This window comes from Stylophora pistillata, chromosome 2 (assembly GCF_964205215.1).
Source record: "Stylophora pistillata chromosome 2, jaStyPist1.2, whole genome shotgun sequence".
Taxonomy (NCBI): domain Eukaryota; kingdom Metazoa; phylum Cnidaria; class Anthozoa; order Scleractinia; family Pocilloporidae; genus Stylophora; species Stylophora pistillata.
Genome location: NC_142520.1, coordinates 19,954,804 through 19,976,337, shown reverse-complemented (window position 1 = coordinate 19,976,337; position 21,534 = coordinate 19,954,804). Strand labels below are relative to the sequence as shown.

Below are 21,534 nucleotides of genomic sequence, written 5' to 3'. Positions count from 1 at the left end.
ACTGTCTGTACCAGAAACCCTCAAAAGAGTCTCTATTCCCTATAGGTGCTCCCAGAGCAGAAACAAAAGGATCAAACTTTCCTCTCCCCACTACCTCTAAGTACAGGAGATCAATATAATGTTGCCAGGCATTGATCTTACAATGCACGGGTTCTGGCCTTAACCTGTCTGGAAAATGCCCCTGGGATCTGTGTGACATGACCAATGTCTTAACTTTTAACAAACTTGTCAACATTATCATCTGAGAAACTGAGCTTGGGTAACCTTAAGTCAACTCCAAGACATTTAATGTTACGTAGCAGCCAGACTTCTTTTTCAGTATTAAAAAAATTAACTTTGTGTTTTACAGACAAGATTTATATATTTAAGTGGCACAGACTGTTTCAGTACATCTTCTAAATATTGATAATCATTAATGGCTCTCTCAGAAATACCCTGAAGAAATTGGCCCCTCATAGCATGCTTTCATAAATGGCTGCCAGATTAATATTCTTTTGTTTAAATTTAAATTAACCTTTCTGGCCTCGTTCTCCAGTACAAAATTCAAAAGAATAGATTATCTCAAGCGAGCCCAGAAAGGCTAATCTAAATTTAAACAAAAGAATATTAATCCGGCAGCCATTTATGACAGTAGTCAATGGTTTCGTAGCTTGCATTGGCAGCCAAAAAATCCCATGCGCCATCCAATAGCGTACCTATTGTAGATGAGTTGTTTCATGGAGCAGTCATTTGAAAAGCCTGATTTTTCTTTCTTCTGCCATGGAAGTGAAAGGCCATAGCCACTCAATATCCAAAAAAAAAAAGGTTGGGAAGCTTTATCTAATGTGAAATAAACGACTGAAAAAAGCTTTTTAGTATAGAGAAGCGCACATAGAAAATCACCTGCGACGTTGTAAAGATTATATGACTTACTGGAGATCTCTGAAGAAGTGTGGGCTCTGGAAAGACCCTGTTTATCAGGCCAGAAAAGTGGAACTTGGGGACCAAGTTAATGCAGCATGGGAAAAGATGCCCAATTGTGTTATAAAAGATGTGAGGTCAAGGTTGCCTAACCCTCCAGGCATTCCTTACATGGGGCATAAAAGGGAATAAGGAAATTCTCAAACAAATGCCTATGTCAAGGAGAGCAATTATAAATAACAATTGAATAAGTTCATGAAACATACACAGTCAAAATAAAATTAAGAGATGGAAACATCAATAAAACTGCATGGAAAGTCCCTTGAGTAATACCTAATACTCATGAATGCTTCACTACTTAGTACCAGCAGTTGCTGTAATTATTCTTCCCTGGTTACCTTACATCTTTTACAACACATATGAGCTCCCATTTAAAGTTAACACAGGAAGTCAGAATCACTGGTAAGCAGAATGGACATCAGTTATTTAGATTAAAAAAAAATAGACCAGATGGTTTCCCTGAACTTGAGTGTTTTTGCAGTAAGCACCCTGATCTCTGGCGGATGATTCGGATGCCTGGCATGTTGGTAAATCTGCAGAGACAATACTTCTCTATTCACATTTTCATTCAGCAAGGGAAATAAGTCAATAAGAAAGAGTAAGCATAGCATTCAAAAAGTGCCAAAGCAATTGTGCAGAATTAACAAAAGCATAAGTCTTTTACCCAATCAAGAATGGCTAGTTCCATGTGCATGTTGTAGGTGTCATCCCCATAATGGATCCACTTACCAGCATATATAAATGAGCATCACTGAATGGAGAGATTCAATCCAGTATGTTTCCCTACACTGCAGAAGGTAACAGATTTTGAGTGGCTTTCACTGTAACTGGAACATAAATTTCTTGCAACTCTTTCATGGTCTTTACTGCAACATCGCTAATTTGGAAAAGGCAAACTTTTTTATGCAAAGAAACAAAAACATACAGTTATGTGCATATTAATTACCCGCATGTAATCATATGCATGCCTATATATTGAGGTGCCCATAATGGCTTTCCTATATGCAGCTACAGCTTCAGGTTTAGTTAAAACCTTTTGCTCATTAGGTAGCTATTCTGCTTGCTCCGCGACTCTGCATGGCAATTGACATGATTTACCTGAGTCATAAATAAAGAAAATTATAAAAAAACAAATTAATAGATCAGTATTAATAATAGTAAGAATAATGCTTCTGGTTTTCCATTTTTATAGAAAATTGCGTAATCTTTGAGTTCATGAATTATGCTCTGTCTTGTTGGAATTACATGACACAATGTGTTCATTACAACAAAAATTAATAATAATAATTTTGGTTTCGTGAAATCGTTCTTTTGAAGGAGTAACCTGAGAAAAACCCTTTGTACCTTATGACTTCTACGCATTCTCTCAATAAACAGTCATTCAAATTACTTGATAATGGTCAGCAACAATCAGCAGGTTAGCCTGAAATTCTTGCTCACTGAGTGGACTGTTCTTCATGCAGAAGTACACATGAGAAATAAATAAACAAACAAAAAAAAGAATTACTTTAGTCACACTATAAAAGATTTTTCTGTCTTCCATACTCATATTACATCAATGGTAGGATATTATTGAGGATGCAAATGTATCATACCTTGGGTCTCAGTTAGAAAAGTCAACAGCTCTTTTGTCATAGGGACTTCATGGCTCACTGCTGAAGTTTCACTAGTCCTACTCCAGTTTACGACTCCTAAAACTTTTTTGGTTCTAAACAGAATCAGTAAAAATAGAAATATTTTTTAGGAATAGCATTGAGTGTATCAAGGCTCAACATATCATACAAATAGTTCAAAAGCATCTTACAAGAAAGAAAGGGCTGACACCGTCGTGTGAGCTGCTGATCTACTCAAATCATGCCTTGCACCTGTAATAACACCCTACAGGAAGAAATGGTAGATATCAAAACATACCATTGAACACCTTTCTGTACTCACATATTTCTCAGGGTTTACAACTTGATATCAGATATTGTATCCTTAGATGTGCTAGTCAGCAGAACTTTGCAGAAGTCTACTAGATCCCATGCATCAAATTGACTGCTTGCAGAGATCCTGGCTTGCAAAAAGGAATAATTGAACAAAACTCATGCATGCACCTCTCATACTCTAAGACAGGTGTATAAGTATGTGGCCAAAGACAAAATAAAATTGAAATCAACTTGTACCTCTCCATTTACAACATAACCAGGGGTGCTTTTCCCTTCTTCCTGGGTAGCAGACATGGACTCATTGCAAACCCTATTCACAATGGTTGCATAACAATGCTCTTTCAAGACCGTTGAAGTAATTAAAAAAAAAAAAGAGGTATTTTAGAATTCAGGTAAGAGAGAAACCAAATAAAAAACTGCTCAGTCCAATATTTTGGTGGAGAGATCATCATTTGGCTTCCTGAAAACTGTCGTTGACAGCCATTTGCTTGGAAGAAGAAATACAACTTGATTTTAGGAGCATTAGAGAAAGTGCATTGCTAACCTGCGTGAAAAGTTTTTTCTCCCTCTCACCCAAGGTTGGCTGCTTCAGAGAAACTTGCGTACTGTGTCTCTGTCACGTCACAAAACAATACTTCATGAATCAATCTATGAAAAAGAGGGGCAGATAAGTGACCAGGTACAACAAAACTCAAGAATACTGAGAGAGCGAATTTCAGAAAATTTCCAGCTGAAAGCGAAAAGGTACTTACCTCAAATTTACATAGTACTTTGGAGGAGATCCTCCCATGATAGAGCAGGGGAGCCACTTGAATGAATCTCCACATACACATGAAACTGTTACGGACACAACATGACTTTGTTGATTAAAGATTTGTAAATCGCAATCGATGAGTTTTCTATAATAACAGCATGCGATGGAGAGAGTGTTCCCAAAGAAAGAATACAGAGTTCGCAGAGCTTCCCCGCTGCAGAGGTGTATGGGGTCGTTCTCTGCTGAAGGCGCAGTGATCTGCATTCTTAGTGGTGTATGTTCTGCATGTGGAGGGGAAATTGGAGAAACAAGATCAGAGAAAGGCAAAGAAATACGCGAATATGGAGTGGAAGACGCTGAAGGAAAAGAAAACCGTGTGGCCGAGCCTCCATCAGATCCGCATTCTGTGTACTTGAGGTCACTTTTGTTAGATTTAACGCGCCTTTTGCCATTTTGACGCGGTCTTTGATGCCAAGAAGCCTGCTCTCTTGAGTTCGAGGAAGCTCTCTGTTAAAAGAGAACTAAAGACCTCGACCTGTTGGACGCTTTTTCTTGGGCATATACGGGTTATTTCCGTCAGCCATAACGCACAAATTCCACAATAAATATTTTTCGAGCAGAGACAGCTAAGAATGTTGCCGAACAACCACTAGAGTTGTGAAATTCTGGCTGCTGATCGCACTTGCTTGTGAAATTATTCATTCACTCAGGCCAGCAAGGAGGAAATCAACCTCACGATGGCAGGGAATTTGGCCCTAGAAACCATCTCTCTTCAGCACCCAATAGTGTTCGATCAGTTCGATATCTGTACCATAGTGAAGAACGACACGTTGAAGAGGCTAAAGCTTGGCATGCTGCAGAGTATTTGTCAGAACTTGGAGCTGAATGTTCATGAACCTGCCATTCGATGAAAAGCTCAATACTGTAAGAACTGATTGACAGTTCATAGTCACGTGATTCGGAGCACATGCTCTCGCAAGCTGGCTAGGCTTTGTTTTTTACACATTCTGTATGATTCTCGCTCAGTTATGTTGGAATGTGAATCGAATGATTAAACAATTTTTAATTTGGTTGTGGACAAACTCGAAATATTTGATACATACCTTGCCTAACTTGGTGAAGCTGTTTCCCCGTGCACATGCCAGATTCGCCAGTAACCTATCTTAATCAGTTTTGATCGGTTATCTCGTTTGCTTGTTTTCAATACCTAGGGCTATAGTGGCTGAACAGATCGCCTAATCGATAACATTTTATTTAAATAAGTAAGTTTTAATCAGCAATTTTGGCATTTTACGTGGTTTAGGAGTTTCTGTTTTGGTTATTTTAAGTTAATTAGGACAAGAGCCTCACTAATTGAACAACATACAAAAAACAAAATATAAGTACGAGATAAGATTTAAAACGACATGCAGCCAATGGAGTAAATGGATAACTTAATATAACTCTAAAAAAAGCGAGAAATGAACAAAAAGAACACAATCGTGCGATTTTAAAACTTCCCCCGTAACTGGGCATGTTCTAATGGTCCTTTTATTATTGGGGTGAGAGTTAGTTCTCAGTAGACGTGTTTGAGACCCGAACAAGTGTCTCCTTGCTTAGGTTATTAAAGTGGGGTTATTACATGTTAGTTGACTTAACCCTCTCGGGAGTTGGAAAAATGGTCGCGTTAAAACAGCGTCATGATCGACAGGTACGCAGCGAGCTGAAATAGTTATTCAACCGTCGCACCCATGTAAGATACACTTTGCGCGTTGCCAGGAAGTTTTTGACGCATTGCACATGCGTTACATGAGTGCATATGTAGAACTCAAATAAATATTGTGATTTCACAGTAGTTTGATGCACCCTCTTTGAAATTGGAAGATTTTTTATTATCAGCTGTAATTAAATGTTAAGCGTAAACGGTCACAATAGAATCGAGCTACTTCTTGTTAAGGAGTACGCATGCTGTTGTATCGAGAGAAAATGATTTACCTTGACATCTACACAAATATCATTCATAAATTTGATGTAATTTCATGGCTATCTAAGCTGCACATGTTGCACGGCGTCGACCAAAGACATTTTTTATACACTAAAACGGGTATTTACTTGCGTTTACAGTGCCGTAAGGTGCTAGTCATCTGCACGTTCGGTTATGTTTAAGTTTGCTTTTCTAAAACTATATGCAACTGTGTTTTTACAGCTGTTAAGTTTGACCACTTACTCTCAGTTATGTTTCCGGTGCACTTTCCCTTGCGGATTCTCAGTGTGGCACCAAAGATTCTTCATAAGAGTTTGAAGAAGTGAGCAGGGGTTAGGTCACGTACACAAAATGGTCACGCGAAGGATGAACTTACCGGAGAATTCTCAAATGTTTTCTACGTTTTCGGTAGTTATATATAAGTCACCAAACCTAACATACTTCTCTTTTACTAAGTTTAAGTTTTAAGAAGACGCTGAAATGTATTTTTGGATATGTAGTTAAAACTAAACAGACCATTTCTTCAAGTATAAGAAGCGATGTTTTTGTTTAACAAATGTTTCGGAATGTTTTTAAGTTCCTAAACCGCTTCTGTCGCGTTAATAATAATGATAGTAATAATAATAATAATGATAATAATAATAATTATATATTCATAGAGCGCTTTAACTATTGGTCAATATTCAAAAGCGCTGTACAAGAAGAATATATATCAAATAGACTAAAATTCACAAATTAAAAGCCTTTTAAAAAGAAAAGTCTTTTTTTAAACACAGAAATAATGCTACTAGAACTAATAGTCAGTGGTAAAAGAGTTCCATAGGACCGGTGCAGCGTGGGTGAAAGCACGATCCCCAAATATAGAGTAGTTGACTCTGGGAGCTGAAAGAAGAAACTGTGAGGACGAACGAAGAGAACAGTTGGGTTCGGTTTTCAGAGACAGAAGATCGATAATATAATCTGGAGCTTGGTTATGTAAGGACTTATAGACAATTAGAAGCAGTTTGAACTGGACTCGGAACTCTAAAGGGAGCCAGTGTAGGTCAACAAGAGCAGGCGTTATGTGGTCGAACTTAGACAATTGAAAAACAACTCTAGCTGCCGCGTTCTGGACTTTCTGAAGGCGATCGAGTTGATATTTAGGTAGGCAAAAGAGACATGCTGGCACTTAAAGCGTGATTAAGAAAGATTAAAAGCGACTTTACTTTACATTCACAGCTTCACAGCAGAAACATAACGACGCTAACTACTTTCAATGGTCATCTAATTTTTTCTGTGTATTTTCGACAAACTGACTATATAACTAGCTTGAAATGAACATCGAATTCTGCACACTCGCATGGCGCCTGGGTGGCATCATGTTTCATTTAACTGCCGAGACAAGACTTAATTTCCAAAGGCCAAACTTTGGAGGTGTAGATTTTGATAAATGAGCTTTCGTCTGGTATGGTTAATATGTCAAAATTTTTAGGTACCAGGTGTCGTTTAAACAGGTCAAAGTCAGTCTTCATTTTGTCTCCCAAAACATCGTGCAAAATACACCTCTACACAAACGGTGATAAAAATCATACCAAAGAGAACTACAGGAAAAATTTTATATGCTTTCATTTTGAAGTTATATTGTAATTACTGTGAAAAGTTTGATGGTGAATAGACTTTTTTAGCGCTGCCAACATCTTCCTTAAGTTGCGTGACGATTTGACCTTTTAGGCAAGGCGAAAACGGCTTTTTAAACGAGTTTTCAAACTTTTTAAATTGTCAGCCGAAAAAATAAAAAAATCGCTGGAACTTTAAAATATTGTTTTTCGAAACTAGATCACAGCAAGGGATGTTTTGGCAAAAAACTGGATTTTTCGTCGCTGATTTTCGATTCTCCAACTATTTTGGCGGCTTCTTTTAAACTTACAGTGCAATAACTGTTAACGACTATTTAAAAATGTGTCATTTCCCTTAATTTCTCTCCAAACGTCTATGAAATATTATCACGGCATACGCGAAATTTAGAAATTTTGTTCATCTGAAAAAAATGTTCAAGACTTTGGAGGGGGTAGGTATCCCGTGTACTAGTCCTTCCTTAATCCAGACCCCCATTATTGTGTCTCCGAACCACGTTTCTTTTGCTAAATGAAGTAACAAAATACCAGTGGTAAACACCTCAGCTCTCATTCTCTTCACATTATCACAAAGTACAGGACGGTGTTAGATAACTTACAAACCCCCAAGGATTCTTTAAGGCCGTTATAGAGACATCCGGTTCCTTAAAACCGTACTTGAATTTGACAATTTAATGTTGTTTATATTTCCGTTAAACTGGATTAAGGGATGCGCTAAAATTAGGGTGCAATGGAATTCTGGTGTGTTATTTCCATTTTGTCCTTTTCCTGAGTCTCCTAGTTGAAAATTGTTTTTTAAATCTGATAGAAATATCTAATGGACGAGGATAGTGTGCAACATTGAACAGGAAGGAGCCCCTTTTTTTTAGAATTTTGAGGTTATAACCTCGGATATAAATACAAAGCAAGTAATAAAATAGCATAATTCAAAAGAAACTTTTACATGGTTTGCGACTTTGGCCGAATTTTATCGTAGATCAAATGAAACTGAATTACCTAAGAGCGGCCATTCCTAAATGTCGCCTGGAGGTGCTAGGTGTGCAATATGCAGAAATCGAAAACCCCCAAGCTTTGCCAGAATATAGGTCTGGACGAACTATTTTTTAACAAGATCCCTTAAGTTCCATTACATTTTTTATTTTACGGCAACGGCGGTAAAAATCGGTTCGGTGGCTCTCATGTCAGCTTCATTAGGTCCAGGGAACCCATCATTATTTGAACGTCGCTTGAGGATTAAAAAAAAAAAACGGTAAATGTGACCAACGATTTTCTCGATAGAAAAAACACGTATTTACGAACAGTCTGAAGTGTTACCTGTCCAATTTCGGCGCGAACTAAGTTTTTGGGAAATTTTTGTTATTTTCATTATTCTACTTATTTACGGGAACAGAGAAATGGGAAAATTGAGAGGGTAAAATCGCACCTTGGTGCCTGGCATGGGGTTATACCAAGGTAATCCAGCGAAGAACAAGACTTCTTATTCACAAAAGTCCAATAAAATTTTTGGGCTACTCAAGACTACGAAATGTTAGGACCCCAAACAAAGTAAGACAGAGGTCAAAATACACCATTCCGTGTAACGCAACTGGAGGTGAAAAATCAAGACGGCGCACGTGGAAAAGACATCAGGCCGTTGTGGGGCAAAAAATCGTTTCTACCCTGGATAGAAAGCTAATTTAGTTCAACTGTCGTTGTTTCTGTTGCTCAGGTCACCTGATATTTAAAATGTTAGCTGTTATTTTCCAAACAAAACAAGCCGAGAGGCAAAATCGTCCTTATAATGCGGATACAATTTGAAACTGGTAACGATCCATAAAATCAATATGCTTGCCATATTTACACTTTAATTTGAGTATTGTTAATGAATCAGTACATACCACGCATTAGCGCCAAACATGGATTGTGCATTCGCTTCGCTGCTAGATCTATTAATTAGCTAATTTGGTTAGGCAGGGGACTTTAAAGAACCCACTCACGAGATTACTGTGATGTGGTCTGGCCTGTTTATTGCGAGTTGGGGGGAGGGGGAATATTCAAATAATTTTCCTTCGACTGTTTGTGAACTGCTGATGCAGTCCGGCCAAAGTCCCCCGAAAAATGTTGTGATGCGCATTTGATCATATCCACATGTTGATTTGCGCAATATAAATAATAAATTGTTAAAAATTATTAAATTATTATTCGCCTCACAAGCTACTGTAGTAAACTGCCCCCTGCTGCTCTCGGATTGCGTTAGATGCAGACCCACAAGTCCTGGGCCACAATTGCAATAGCACGCGTCTTTACCAAAAAAACACTGGCATTCTTTTCTTATAATTCTTGCTCGCTTTTACCAAATGTTAATTTCTCACGCGGGTTATTTATATTCATCTATTATAGCCATCTTTTTATCCTTTCTTTTTTTGTTCAAACTGATGGGTTCAGTGCGGGATCCAGTCTTTCCCGACAGTTACTTTTCTTCGGGAGAACTCTAACTAAAGACATCCTTTTGTTCGACAAAAAGCAGTCTCCTCTCCAAGAAAAGACAGAAGATATCGTTTAAGGAGAGGAGAAGTTGTACCCATTGACAACAAACGCCGATTTTTTTTTCTTTTAAGTTGAAGGATGCGTGGGTACTTTTCAGCGCCACTGCATGGTGTAGCAGTGTATACAGTATGGCAAGCGCATATTTATAGAGGAAACGCACTCGCTTCAATTCTCGACAAGGCAAAGATGCTTTCCATTGAAAAACACCAGGAAGGATATAGTGCACAGTCGTATATTGCTCGTTCTGAGATTGCAGAGTAAAGTGTTCAGGCGTTACCGCAAAGCTGGAGCTGGGCATTGCGATCTTCGAGAAGGCTTTCCGTTTTAGTCCTAAGCAGAACTTGCTAGAACAGAAATTGAAAGTAGGAGGACACACTGCACTTAAAGCAGATCCGGCACAGGTGGCTCAAGATAAGGGACATAGAAATCATGAATACGGAGCCGGAGATCAGTCATTGTAGATGAATTCCTAGCACCCAAGCAAATGATGGTCGGTTGCCTAGGGTATTCCTTCCGCAACTCTGATGCGCGCTGGCGCAGAAATCGTCAGCAGCAGTTGGCACGAAAAGTAAAGGCCCATTCAAAAACGGCGGCAAATAATGACAGCGCGAGCACATCAAACAATGTTTAAGGCACCTCGGCATAGACGATGAAACAGAGAGAGAAGATCGGTTTTGAAATACCAACTCCGTACAGATGAAGCTTTCTGCTGAGAAACAATGGTTAAGGAGGGTTCGTTTTGCAGAAAATAACCCCAACTACGGGATAAGAGACCTTGATCCCGTGTTAGAGGAACTCACAGGTAACAAGCTGGAGCCCGCGGGTCCCCTGGTGAAGGGCTTTCATAAGAAAATCGGGCTCTCTATTGATGTGAAGCTCGCTCGCACTAGAATGACCGATCTTATAACGCCCGTCATTCTATTTATGCCATTTCAGATCTCTAAGCACTATCTGGGTTTTTACTATAAGGCTACGGGGGAAGCGCGAAAACAACAAAGAATGGTAAGAGAATCACGCTCGATTGCCAGACTGAAGGCTCGACACGGCATAGAAAATTTGGTCTCCAGCGAGATTTAAGGGAGATAATTTTCTCAAGAAGCGGCACTTTGAGAATATTCCTGAGGATCACGGTTGCGTGCTTCAAAGTTACAGGGGCAAGTTAATTGTTGTTGTCACGCAAACTACGCCGCTTCAAACGATTTACTCAGTAAAACAACTAAAGGTAACAACCACATTTTACGTGCAGCGCTATGATCGAGAAGCTTTTGCAACGGACTCAAATTTACAAAAGCTATTGAATTTGAATACGTTCTGGCTTGACAGTTAATTAGCTGACAGCATAATTTGCTAATGTTTTGTTAGACCTTGTCACGAAACTTCATATAGCAAAAGAATGACAACCCTGAATGTAATCTGAAACAGAGTTCTGAAGAAAATATGTTTTTAATACAAGCATATATTTTAAAATTTAATCTTCATCTCTTGTAGACAGAAATACACTGGAGTAAATAGATAGAAGTATGGATTTACCTAAACATAACAGCTGAAAGCTTGTTTATTATTTCACTAACAATGATGTCTGATTCATTTATGAAATTATCCTACCAGTATAGAGAATTACTCCTATTAAATACAAATTTCATTTATCTATGTATACATCATCCTGCTCTTAAAAATATCAAGCTGCAACCTTGTGTACCTTTTATTTAAGACAAATTCATTCCTAAAACAAATGCATTGTGTCAACATAACAAGCAAAGTGCTGAGTCATTAGTTATTAACCCTTTGACCCCTAACAGTGACCAGCATCTAATTTCTTCTTACAATATTAACCCCAAATTAAACATAAAGTCACAAGAATGAAGCAAATAATTACTCACTAGAGAAGCTCTTGATTGTTAAACAAATTCTCCTTGTCAACACCTTGGAAAATGTATTGAGAACAGTATGGAGAATATTCATACTGTTGTTAGCATGTAAAGGGTTTAGTGGTCAAACCTTTATGTACAAAATTCCATAAATAGATCACAGCAGAAACCCTGCCTCTAAAATGGCGGACAGTTAAAAAAAAATGGGTTTATAAAGTTTTCTATGTAATATATCAGTGCACACCAACTGATGTCAGCGACAAAAGTACTTTTGTGTTCCGACAGGTTTAACCTGTCTAGCAAACATAGCTACTTTAAACAGTTTTGCACCAGTTTTAAAACATTTTTCTTATAAAGTAGGCATATTACTCATATTACGGGTACACAGAGTTTGTTGAGAGCTTAGTTATCATTTTCATAGCAAGTACGCCTTATTGTGCACCAACTTCACCAAGAAAGATAAAATTCATATGAAATACTTTAGGAGATTGAAACTGTTGACTAAAAAATAAATCAGCTACCCTTCTCCAGCCAATGCACCTTCAATTTCCTTATTACCTGTAGTGCTTAATCCTCTACTGTGTAAAGCTTTCTTTAAACCAGGTACTGTCATCAAAGTTGGATTGATAGCTACACTTCTTACCTCAGTGGTATTGCAGAACTTCAGATGAGAAAACAGTGATAAGTTATCAGCAAAGCAAGTATTGCACTGTTTATAGACAATGGGTTTTAGTGCACACAACACTGATTCTGTCAGGTCTCTGCTACTTGAACAAGTCACATGGTCAATACTAGACAAACAAACTTGACAACTGAGAAAATAATTTTCTTTATTTCCACCACAATTGCAAACATTTGATTGGTAACAGTGTGGTGGAGACCGTGATTGGTAGTGTAAAGTATAAAAAGAGGGCATTGGTTGATGTTCTGGGAGGTAAAATCAGCAAACATAGTTACTTCACATTACTTGTGAACCTGTGGCAGTGCTTACATTTGACCGGTTCGTTAAGGTCAAATCTTTCTTCACTCCAGAATGTTTGGCCTCTTTAGCCTGCAAAGAGACAATGCCATAACTCACCCTATACCTCGTAAACAGCAAATTTGCATGATAGGGAATGGCATATCCAACTGTCCACGTTGTGACATTAACACTGGATGAAAAAAACAAAGACATCAAGTTAAAATACTTACTACACATTTCTTTCAGTTATGCAGCCTGAGCAGAATTGGTCTCTATTCTATTAAACCCCCCCTCCTGCATTCCTCAGAAGGTTGACCCATCCTGCTAAGAGCCAGTCGTTGGATTGTTTGTGCCTCTGTTTCATCTTAATTTCTTAAGTGTCAACAAAACGATAGTAATATCGAGCCAATGAAATGGCTTGATTGCCAATAAGCCTAACTAGTAACTTGTTGTACCTGTTAGCTTCATCACTAAAATGTTCTCTTACTCTTGAAGCCAAGTAACCCAGTCCACACCCCCCTTACCTGATACATGCCATACATGAGGAAAATCTGTCTTATGCAAGTATTGTATTAGGTCCTCCTCCTATTTCTGCAACATCTCCTGCTTTCTAGCACGCTCCCCAACATTGTCTATACCAGAAACCCTCAGAAGAGTCTTTGGGGTGGCCCCCCTTTAACATCTCCATATATATTCCCTATAGGTGCTCCCAGAACAGAAACAAAAGGATCAAACTTTCCTCTTCTCACTGCCTCTGAGTATAGGAGATCAATAACATGCTGCAAGGCATTGATCTCACAATGCATGGGTTCTGGCCTTAACCTGTCTGCAAAATGCCCAATCCTAGGGAGACCTAACTGTCAGATGCCATTTTAAGTAATGAACTGTAACTTTCTGGAATTTTTTTTTTTTTTTCTGAAAGGTTTGGGGGAGAAGAGGCAAGAGAGTTGTTTACCTTTACAGTATTAGAGGTTCTCATTTCCACAGTGTAAGGCTTCCAGGTTTCATCTTTACCCAACCCAATACCACCCCCCATAGTGTTTAAATTTCCTTTCTGAACATTTGCATATGGGGAAGGATATGTAGCTGCCTGCTTGAGTGCATTGGCAGCCCAGCTCTACCAGAGCATGTCTGCTCCTGGCTGAAATTCGACAGTGCACTCTTTATCACAAACAGTCAAAACATTACCTTCAAACATTTTCATCTCTTCAGTGTGCTGCTTCCAGAGGTAATGCATTATTTAACCTGTCTCTTTTACACTTACACAGTAGAGAAGGTACTGGAAGTGTCTACTTCGTACCTGATCACCAAAGTTCCAGCACACCATACTTCCAATTAACATTATCAGCTCATTTGATTAAGAAGCTCCATTATTTGAGAACTGAAAAATTAAATTATTTTCACTTTCACTAGACCAGATAAGTTTACAAGAATTATGTGTTTAATAACGTTTACTGGCATGAAAATGGTGGGGGACTTATATGGAAGGTTTTGAACTTGGGAAAAATTATTAACAGAATATCACAAGACACTTAACAGTTGTTGGGTCAGGTGACACGTCCAGACATTTTCGAGAGAATTAAAAAAAAAAAGGATTATGAGGCAAGATATTGTTGGATAGTTGTTCGTTTCTTAGCAACTGTCGTGAGCTGATACGAGCTCCTCCTTGCTTATAACAGAAAGCCCCGTTTCTAGGAAAAAGACATAAAATCAATTCCAATATTATTTCCCTCGTTGCGGACTTTAAGCATTTTGTGTAAGAATTGGTAAAAACGTGGAGGGAATGTAGGACCCTAGTCCAACATCTACCTATTGAAATCAATATCACGCAAATTAATAACGCTTTAGTTATATTACGACGAAATATGTACGTATAAAATACTTGAGTCTTGCAATTTTGAAGAAATAAGGTGTCTACATTGAATGTTAAAAAGAGAATCATTATAAATTGAACAAACTTATAATCATGAGAAGAATATATTGGGTAAATAGAAGATATTGTTGAATACATTTTCAGTAGTCAACTTCAATTCAAGTCCATCTCAGCCCATATAATCAGGGAATGGCAAGGGAAGGGTTTATTTCAGTGTAAAGCGTTTCCTTGTTACCACATCAGCAACTATTCCGGTCACGGGCCTGCGGTAGGCAGGCGGTTTCATAACAAAATGTCTGTAAACATCGCTGCCGATTTTATAGAGAAATGTATGGAAGGCAGGTAAAAATTGTAAAAATTCGCAATCATGAAATATTTTTTTCAATTTGCCGGACCGGGATATTGATACTACAAGTAAAAGCAATCTGTTAAAAAATAAACAAAAATAAAACGAGTGTGGTAAACCCTTCCTTTTACTATCTCTCGAAAACGAAGGTATATTCCATACAAACCTTATTATTTAGGTAGGGAGAACGGGTGCATCCGAAGCATCAGCATGGCATAAATCATTTCCAAAGCTAGGTGCTGCATTTGCCGGACTGGACCTCTGTAGTAGACCCTCTCCAGGTTCAAAGTTTAAATTTTGAAGCTCAGAGCGATTTTTCAGCCCCTTCAATTTTTGGCCGCAAAAACAGTAGAAAATTAACAAACCGAAGTCCACGATAAAACTGCCAAGTCCCCTGTTTTCGAATGACGATATCTTGACTGTCTTTTGTCCAAATTTCTTGAAAAAATTCTCGTTTGAAAGCTAATTTTGTGGACTACGTTTTTCGAAGCAAGTTATTTTCCTCAGCGGCTTTAATATGTGTTAAAATCTTGTTTATATAAACAATATATTCTGTACCTCACTTTGCAGCGATATGAGCCCGTTGATAAAAGAAAAAGAACAGCGGTAAGAGGGGTGTCACGTAAGGCGCGCTGAATTGTCGTGACCGAAATAGTTGGCGATGAACAGTTGTCCTTCGAGTTAGCCTCAGCCCACCCCTACCCCCCTCCCCTCGTCCTCTTCCATCCATCCCTATCGCACACAGGGATATCAGCAAGGATGTTTGTTAATGTTTTTGCTTGTTCCTTCTGTTTCTCTGTTTGTTGTTTTGTTTTGTCTCTTCAATTGTACACAGAGATGCCAAGGCTTTACCTGCCGTGTTTTTGCTTTTAGGTCTTTTGTCACGTTAAAGGTCTTTCTTAATCGATGCTTTAAAATGTCTTCTTATCATAGGACTCTCGACGAAAACCAGCTGAAGAATTTGTCTTCAGGAATTTTCAGAAACAACCATCATCTGTACTTTCTGTAAGTAGGGGATGCCACAGTACCTACTAACAGTATAATGCGAGAAAACTGTGAGAAAACCTGAAGGACCAACTGATATATTATTTTGCATGTAGCTCTGATTTGAGTTTATTCATGCTGGCTCGGATAAAATTTTGCACTTTTATTGAATTCCTTAATTAATTTTTAAATACCTAAAAGCATAAACTGCAACCAAAATCGCATGGACTTGTAATGAACCTTATCAATTTAGTTGTGCTGACTGTATTGCATGGAGAGTTCAATTTCAGACACGCGTTTGATACATCAAAGAATACGCAAATTGAATCAGGTTTCTAAGTAAAAGGGTGCAAGAACCTACATTATATTATATGAATGAAGAAGATTTCGGTGTTCATCATCAGACCACTTATTGGTCTGATGGCAAAATATAGGGAAAGACGATTAAAACAAAGGAGACAGCAACAGAAAGGCAAAATAATAACAATAGTAAGGATAATAGTGATAGAACTGATGATGATGATGATGATGATGATGATGATGATGATTACAATAATTAAAAATTATTCCACGAGCGCGCGTTGGATATGAGATGATAGATAGCCGACGAGGCGCGTAGCGCCGAGTTGGCTATAATCATCTCACATCCAACAAGCGCGAGTGGAATAATTGTTTTATTAAAAACGTTAAATTAAATTATTAAATCTCATTAAATTTTTAGCTCCCTTTTAATTTTAAGCTGCCACGTACGCTTACCATATTTGTAGATTATGGTATATTGGCTGATATACCATAATGGCTAAGCCAATAACAAGTCTTGAATTGCATTATCCAATGATCTAGTTTTTTATAATGATCATTATAATAGCATCACTAATAACGATATTGATGTTGATAAATGAACTAACAGGTGAAATAAAACAAGTAACAGGTGGTTGGGGATATATAAACAAAAAACAAAATAGCCAAACGCCCCATGTAGCGGGAAACATTTTCATATAAGCGTTACAGATATCCAGAATTGCGAAGAAAGTTTTCAGTTCCAGAAAAAAGTATTGAAGTAGCTGGAGGAAAAAAAGAGGAGGCTAAGCATGACTTCGATGAGTTTAAAGCAGCCAGATAGATAGCATGGCAGAGAGATAGCAAAAAACAACACAAAACAAAACAAAAGAATATATATACATCAAAACACCGAATGGTGGCTTTTTTTTTTTTTAGTTTGAAGTTATTCATTTTGTTCAGTCAAAAAGTAAAAGCACGTCAACCCCGCGGATCTAAAGCATCAGAAAGTTGAAAACTGTCTCGCCTTGGATCGATACTTTCGGGGTATCGTTAAACCCGCAGAATTAAAAAACCACATGATTAGTAGGCCTTTCCCTGCGGCGAACGCGGTAAAGTTCTTAAGCGAAACGGAGTACAAAGGGAAAAAAAAAGAAAACAGAAGGCGCTTACAATTTGGTGTTAGGATCTGACATACGCTTATCGGGAGCCTTCGGCATTTGTCTTCAATCAATTAAAGTGAAAAGTGTCTGTATGTATCGAGAAAATGCTATGCCTGTAGAGTTTAATTGCATGGAAATTTGAAATTTCTATTTATCCTTTTATTCATTCGAAAAAGACACCTTGTTGCATGCATGATTAAATACCACGGCAATTCCAAAATAATAGATTAGACAAGTGAAATTAAGCATAGAAGATAGCTAGTATGGAAAGGTGGAAAAAAAACCATTGTCGGCAAGAAAACCATCATGACAATTAAGGAACACAGTTAGAGATTGGAATTGGGTGACTATAAAGAAAGAGTCCCATTGAAAGCGGGCTTGAACCCAGACCACCGGATCCAGTACTGTCATCGCTCGCTAACGCTAACCCTATCAGGGAGCCTTGGAAATATCGTATTATATATATATATATATATATATATATATATATATATATATTTATTAAAAACTAGATCATTGGATAATGCAATTCAAGACTTTTTATTGGCCTAGCCATTATGATATATCAGCCAATATACCATAATCTGCAAATATGGCAAGCGTACGTGTCAGCTTAAAATTAAAAGGGAGCTAAAAATTTAATAAAATTTAATAATTTAATTTAGCGTTTTTAATAAAACAATTATTCCACTCGCGCTTGTTGGATATGAGATGATTATAGCCAACTTGGCGCTACGCGCCTCGTTGGCTATCTATCATCTCATATCCAACGCGCGCTTGTGGAATAATTGTTAAATATATTTCGACGAGTAATTACCTCTCTTTGTTAGAGGTTTCTAACTTTAGAGGTCTTAAAATAACTCAACAATTAATTAGTTATAAATACACTTGTAACTTATTTTGTTTTTGTTGCATTTGTAGTTCATTGTCCAGAAACCCGTTGAAGGAATTGCCGTCAGATATTTTTAGTACCAATACTAAACTGGAGTGGCTGTAAGTTGGGTTAGACTATTATAAGACACTATAAGAGTAACAATAAAGAGTTTAAGTACCTATTTTCCTTTATAACTTATAGTTCGCTGACGCTTCCACTTTTAAGATACGATAACTTGATATGGGAAATTATATTACATGTAGGAGGCCTTTTTCAAAAGAATGATTGTGCCAGCAAATTTATGTTAAAATCCGTAGATCAGAAATTTCAAGAACAGCTTCAAGAACAATTCGTATGAGGAGGAAGGAACTCACGACTACGAACTGAACAGTTGGCAGAGGCATCGTTCATTACCTTTCAGTTGTATTTTAAGAAATCATGCGATCACAAACAAAACTTGCATGATCGTTTGTTTCAAGACCATACGTAAATCAATGCGAAAAAAGACAAAACAAAAGAAACAAACAAACAAAAAAACAAAAACAAAAACAAAAACATGCAAATCTTTTAATTTACCTAAAGCTACCATAACAAAAGTTATTACCATATGTCTATAAATTTGCCTAATTCCTGAAGTTTTTTACCCTATGTGGATATGGATTAACGACCCTTTGGTTTCCTCTTTTTCCTTTTTTAATTGAAAACTGATCATTTTAGGGGCGAAAAGAATGACGCTGCAATGAAAATTTTCCTGATAAGTAATCTCAGTCTTTACTCAGAAAAAGACCAAACATTATTGGCACCATTAGAGTGAGGAGTATACAGCTAGGCCACTAGCTATAGGAACTGGATGTTCGACATCTCAGGTTCTTTCTGAGAGTTTACTGTGGATAAATATGCATGGAGATTCGCTTGCTTGCTGGTGGCATTTCCTATACAATGTTAGACATCGAAAAGTTAGAAAAAGTAACGGAAAGTGAATGCCTAAAAAAGGCTACGTTCCTTTAAAAAGCAATGTTTTGATAAGGTTATAGCGTCCGTCTCTCTTTTTTTTTTTAATTTGTTTCCTTAAAACGAGCTTCCAACGATAAGAATTGCCCGGTTATTTCTCAAAAGCTGCGATCATTCTTTTAACAATTAACCAGAGGTTTCCATAGAAACATTGTGACCTCTTTAAAATAATATCTTCTGCTTCATACGCCTGCCAATTCTGGTTTTGGTGGCCTCTATTTTTATTACTGAGTTGCAATTAGTATATCAAGAAACACAAAATGATTGAAAAATCAGCTACTTCATCGAAAAGTATCACCTATCCTATATATCCAAATATATATTTGACTTTAAACTAAGAAGACTGAATGCTTAAAAAAAAGTTAGAGCTACGATCAGGAATACAGCTGCACCTGTTTGGCATGATGATTGAATTCAGTAAAGCAGATAGAGATGCCGGGTATATGTCGTAAAATGAAAACATCGCAAGTCGAAGCTATTTCCGAGACACCCTATAGGAAAAGGGCTCGGGGAGACCGAGTAATATCTGAAGAAGAACCGCCTGAAAAACATCTGTTTCAGGTCGTTAATTGTTGGAATGGTGCCAGAAAATTCACATCAGACTGGTTCAAATAAAACAATACCGCTAAGACCCTATGTGCCGGTTGGCACGAGATTTACAGATTATGACAGCTATAACTATTACAATTATAATGACGATGATGGATACAATAATCCAACATCTTGCCGCATGAGGGGTAAGACAAATTTGAGTACTACACTCACTGAAGATTCGTCCTCACTAATCCCAGAGATTTGAAAACCCAGCTCTTTTTTTACGTGGAAGGTGGGTGTAATGATTGAATTTCTTTTCACCATGGACATTACACCTCTTTACACTGCCATTCCTAATGGCGAAGGTCTTCTGGCCCTCCAATTTTCTTGTGATCAACGCACTGTTAAGGAACCTAACTCTGAAACCCTACTTCGCTTAGCTGAACTAGAGCTCGCGCTTAATTGTTTTTCATTCGGGGACCACTTTTTCAAACAAACCAATAGCGTAGCCATTGGTACCAAAATGGGACCCATCTATGCCAATCTTTTTGTAGGTTTTGTTGAGCACAATTCTTTTAGCCAAAACATTGACCCCAAACCTGAACTATACGGTCGTTACATCGACGACGGTATCGGCGCTACCTCCTCTACCAGAGAGGAGCTAATTCAATTCATACCTGCAGTCAATTCTTTTTACCCGGCTCTAGAATATACCTGGGAAATCTCCGATAATTCTCCCCCTTTTTTAGATATCAAAGTTTCAATTGAAGGCAACAGTTTATGCACTAGTGTGTATTACAAACCTACAGACTCGCATAGTTACTTGTTGTATTCATCTTCGCATCAATCTCATGTTAAGAATTCCATTCCCTTTTCTCAGTTTCTAAGACGTCGTCGTTTATGTAGTGATGACTCTGATTTTTCCCACAAATCAGAGTCAGTGTGCCAGATTTTCGAAAAATGTGGTTACCCTGTTTCTGTTGTTCAAGTGGGTCACCACCGCGCCCAACTTATTGATCGACAGTCAGCACTACAAACATCACAGAAGGAAAGTTCAGACCGCATTCCATTCACTCTCACGTTTCACCCTCACAACCACTCAGTTAAATCCATTATTCTTAAAAACTTTAAATTACTTCAAAACGATCGAGAGACTGGCACTATCTTTTCGCAACCTCCACTTATTTCATTCCACACTAATGACCAACCCGGTATTTTTAAATGTGTTCACGCACGATGCAAAACTTGTACTTTCATTCAAAACGCTGAGAAAATATCGGGACCCACACGATCCATTAAGATCACCGATCACTTCACGTGCACCTTCGCTATCGTAATCTATTACATAACTTGCACTTATTGCAAAAAGTTGTACATCGGCGAAACAGGAAGACGACTAAGTAACCGATTCCGAGAACACCTTCGCGACGTAGAAAGGAATGACAAGGACGCATCAAAACCAGTCGCTAGACATTTTTATTTACCTAATCATTCTAAGCAACATATGGCTGCTGGCAATCTGCGGTCTTTCCTTTCATTTAGGTAACACGGAAAGCTGCAAAACTCTTGAACAAAAGTTTATCTTTCAATTCGAAACTCTTAATCCCACAATTATCAACGAACGCTTTTCATTCCACTAATTTATTCGTGTTATTCTCGTCGCCATGTTCCCACCTATGGCGTAGCTCCACTTTCTGCATATAAACCCACACACAACCCACAATTCCTCCATTCGCTCTGACGAAGGGCTAACGCTCGAAACGTCAGCTTTTTTACTCGTTACCGTGGCTAATTTGCAATTTCAACTTACTTGATATAACCAAATTACCTGTGAATCTAGTTACCGTGTTCCGTTTCGTATTTGCTGCGGTTCCCTCGTTCTTGCCATAATTTGCCA

General features: G+C 37.9%; 2 protein-coding genes, 1 long non-coding RNA gene and 2 pseudogenes across 3 annotated transcripts in view; 3 read left to right on the top strand and 2 right to left on the bottom strand.

The window, feature by feature from the left end:
- Positions 1 to 21,534, top strand: part of LOC111347678 (uncharacterized) — a 724,620-nt gene that overhangs the window by 287,654 nt on the left and 415,432 nt on the right. The window lies entirely within an intron of this gene.
- LOC148737649 (uncharacterized) lies at positions 2,358 to 3,648 on the bottom strand. The gene is made up of 3 exons (XR_015996205.1): positions 3,433 to 3,648; positions 2,765 to 2,838; positions 2,358 to 2,668 (listed from the first exon to the last, which is right to left on the bottom strand). It is a non-coding gene; the product is annotated as an uncharacterized LOC148737649 (long non-coding RNA).
- On the bottom strand, positions 3,706 to 4,344 carry LOC148737648 (uncharacterized; annotated as a pseudogene).
- LOC148737647 (uncharacterized) lies at positions 10,441 to 11,295 on the top strand (annotated as a pseudogene).
- LOC148737646 (uncharacterized) lies at positions 19,939 to 21,527 on the top strand. Its single transcript, XM_088747834.1, has 2 exons — positions 19,939 to 20,848; positions 21,478 to 21,527. The coding sequence occupies exons 1-2, from the start codon at positions 19,939 to 19,941 to the stop codon at positions 21,525 to 21,527; spliced, it is 960 nt and encodes a 319-aa protein (XP_088603960.1).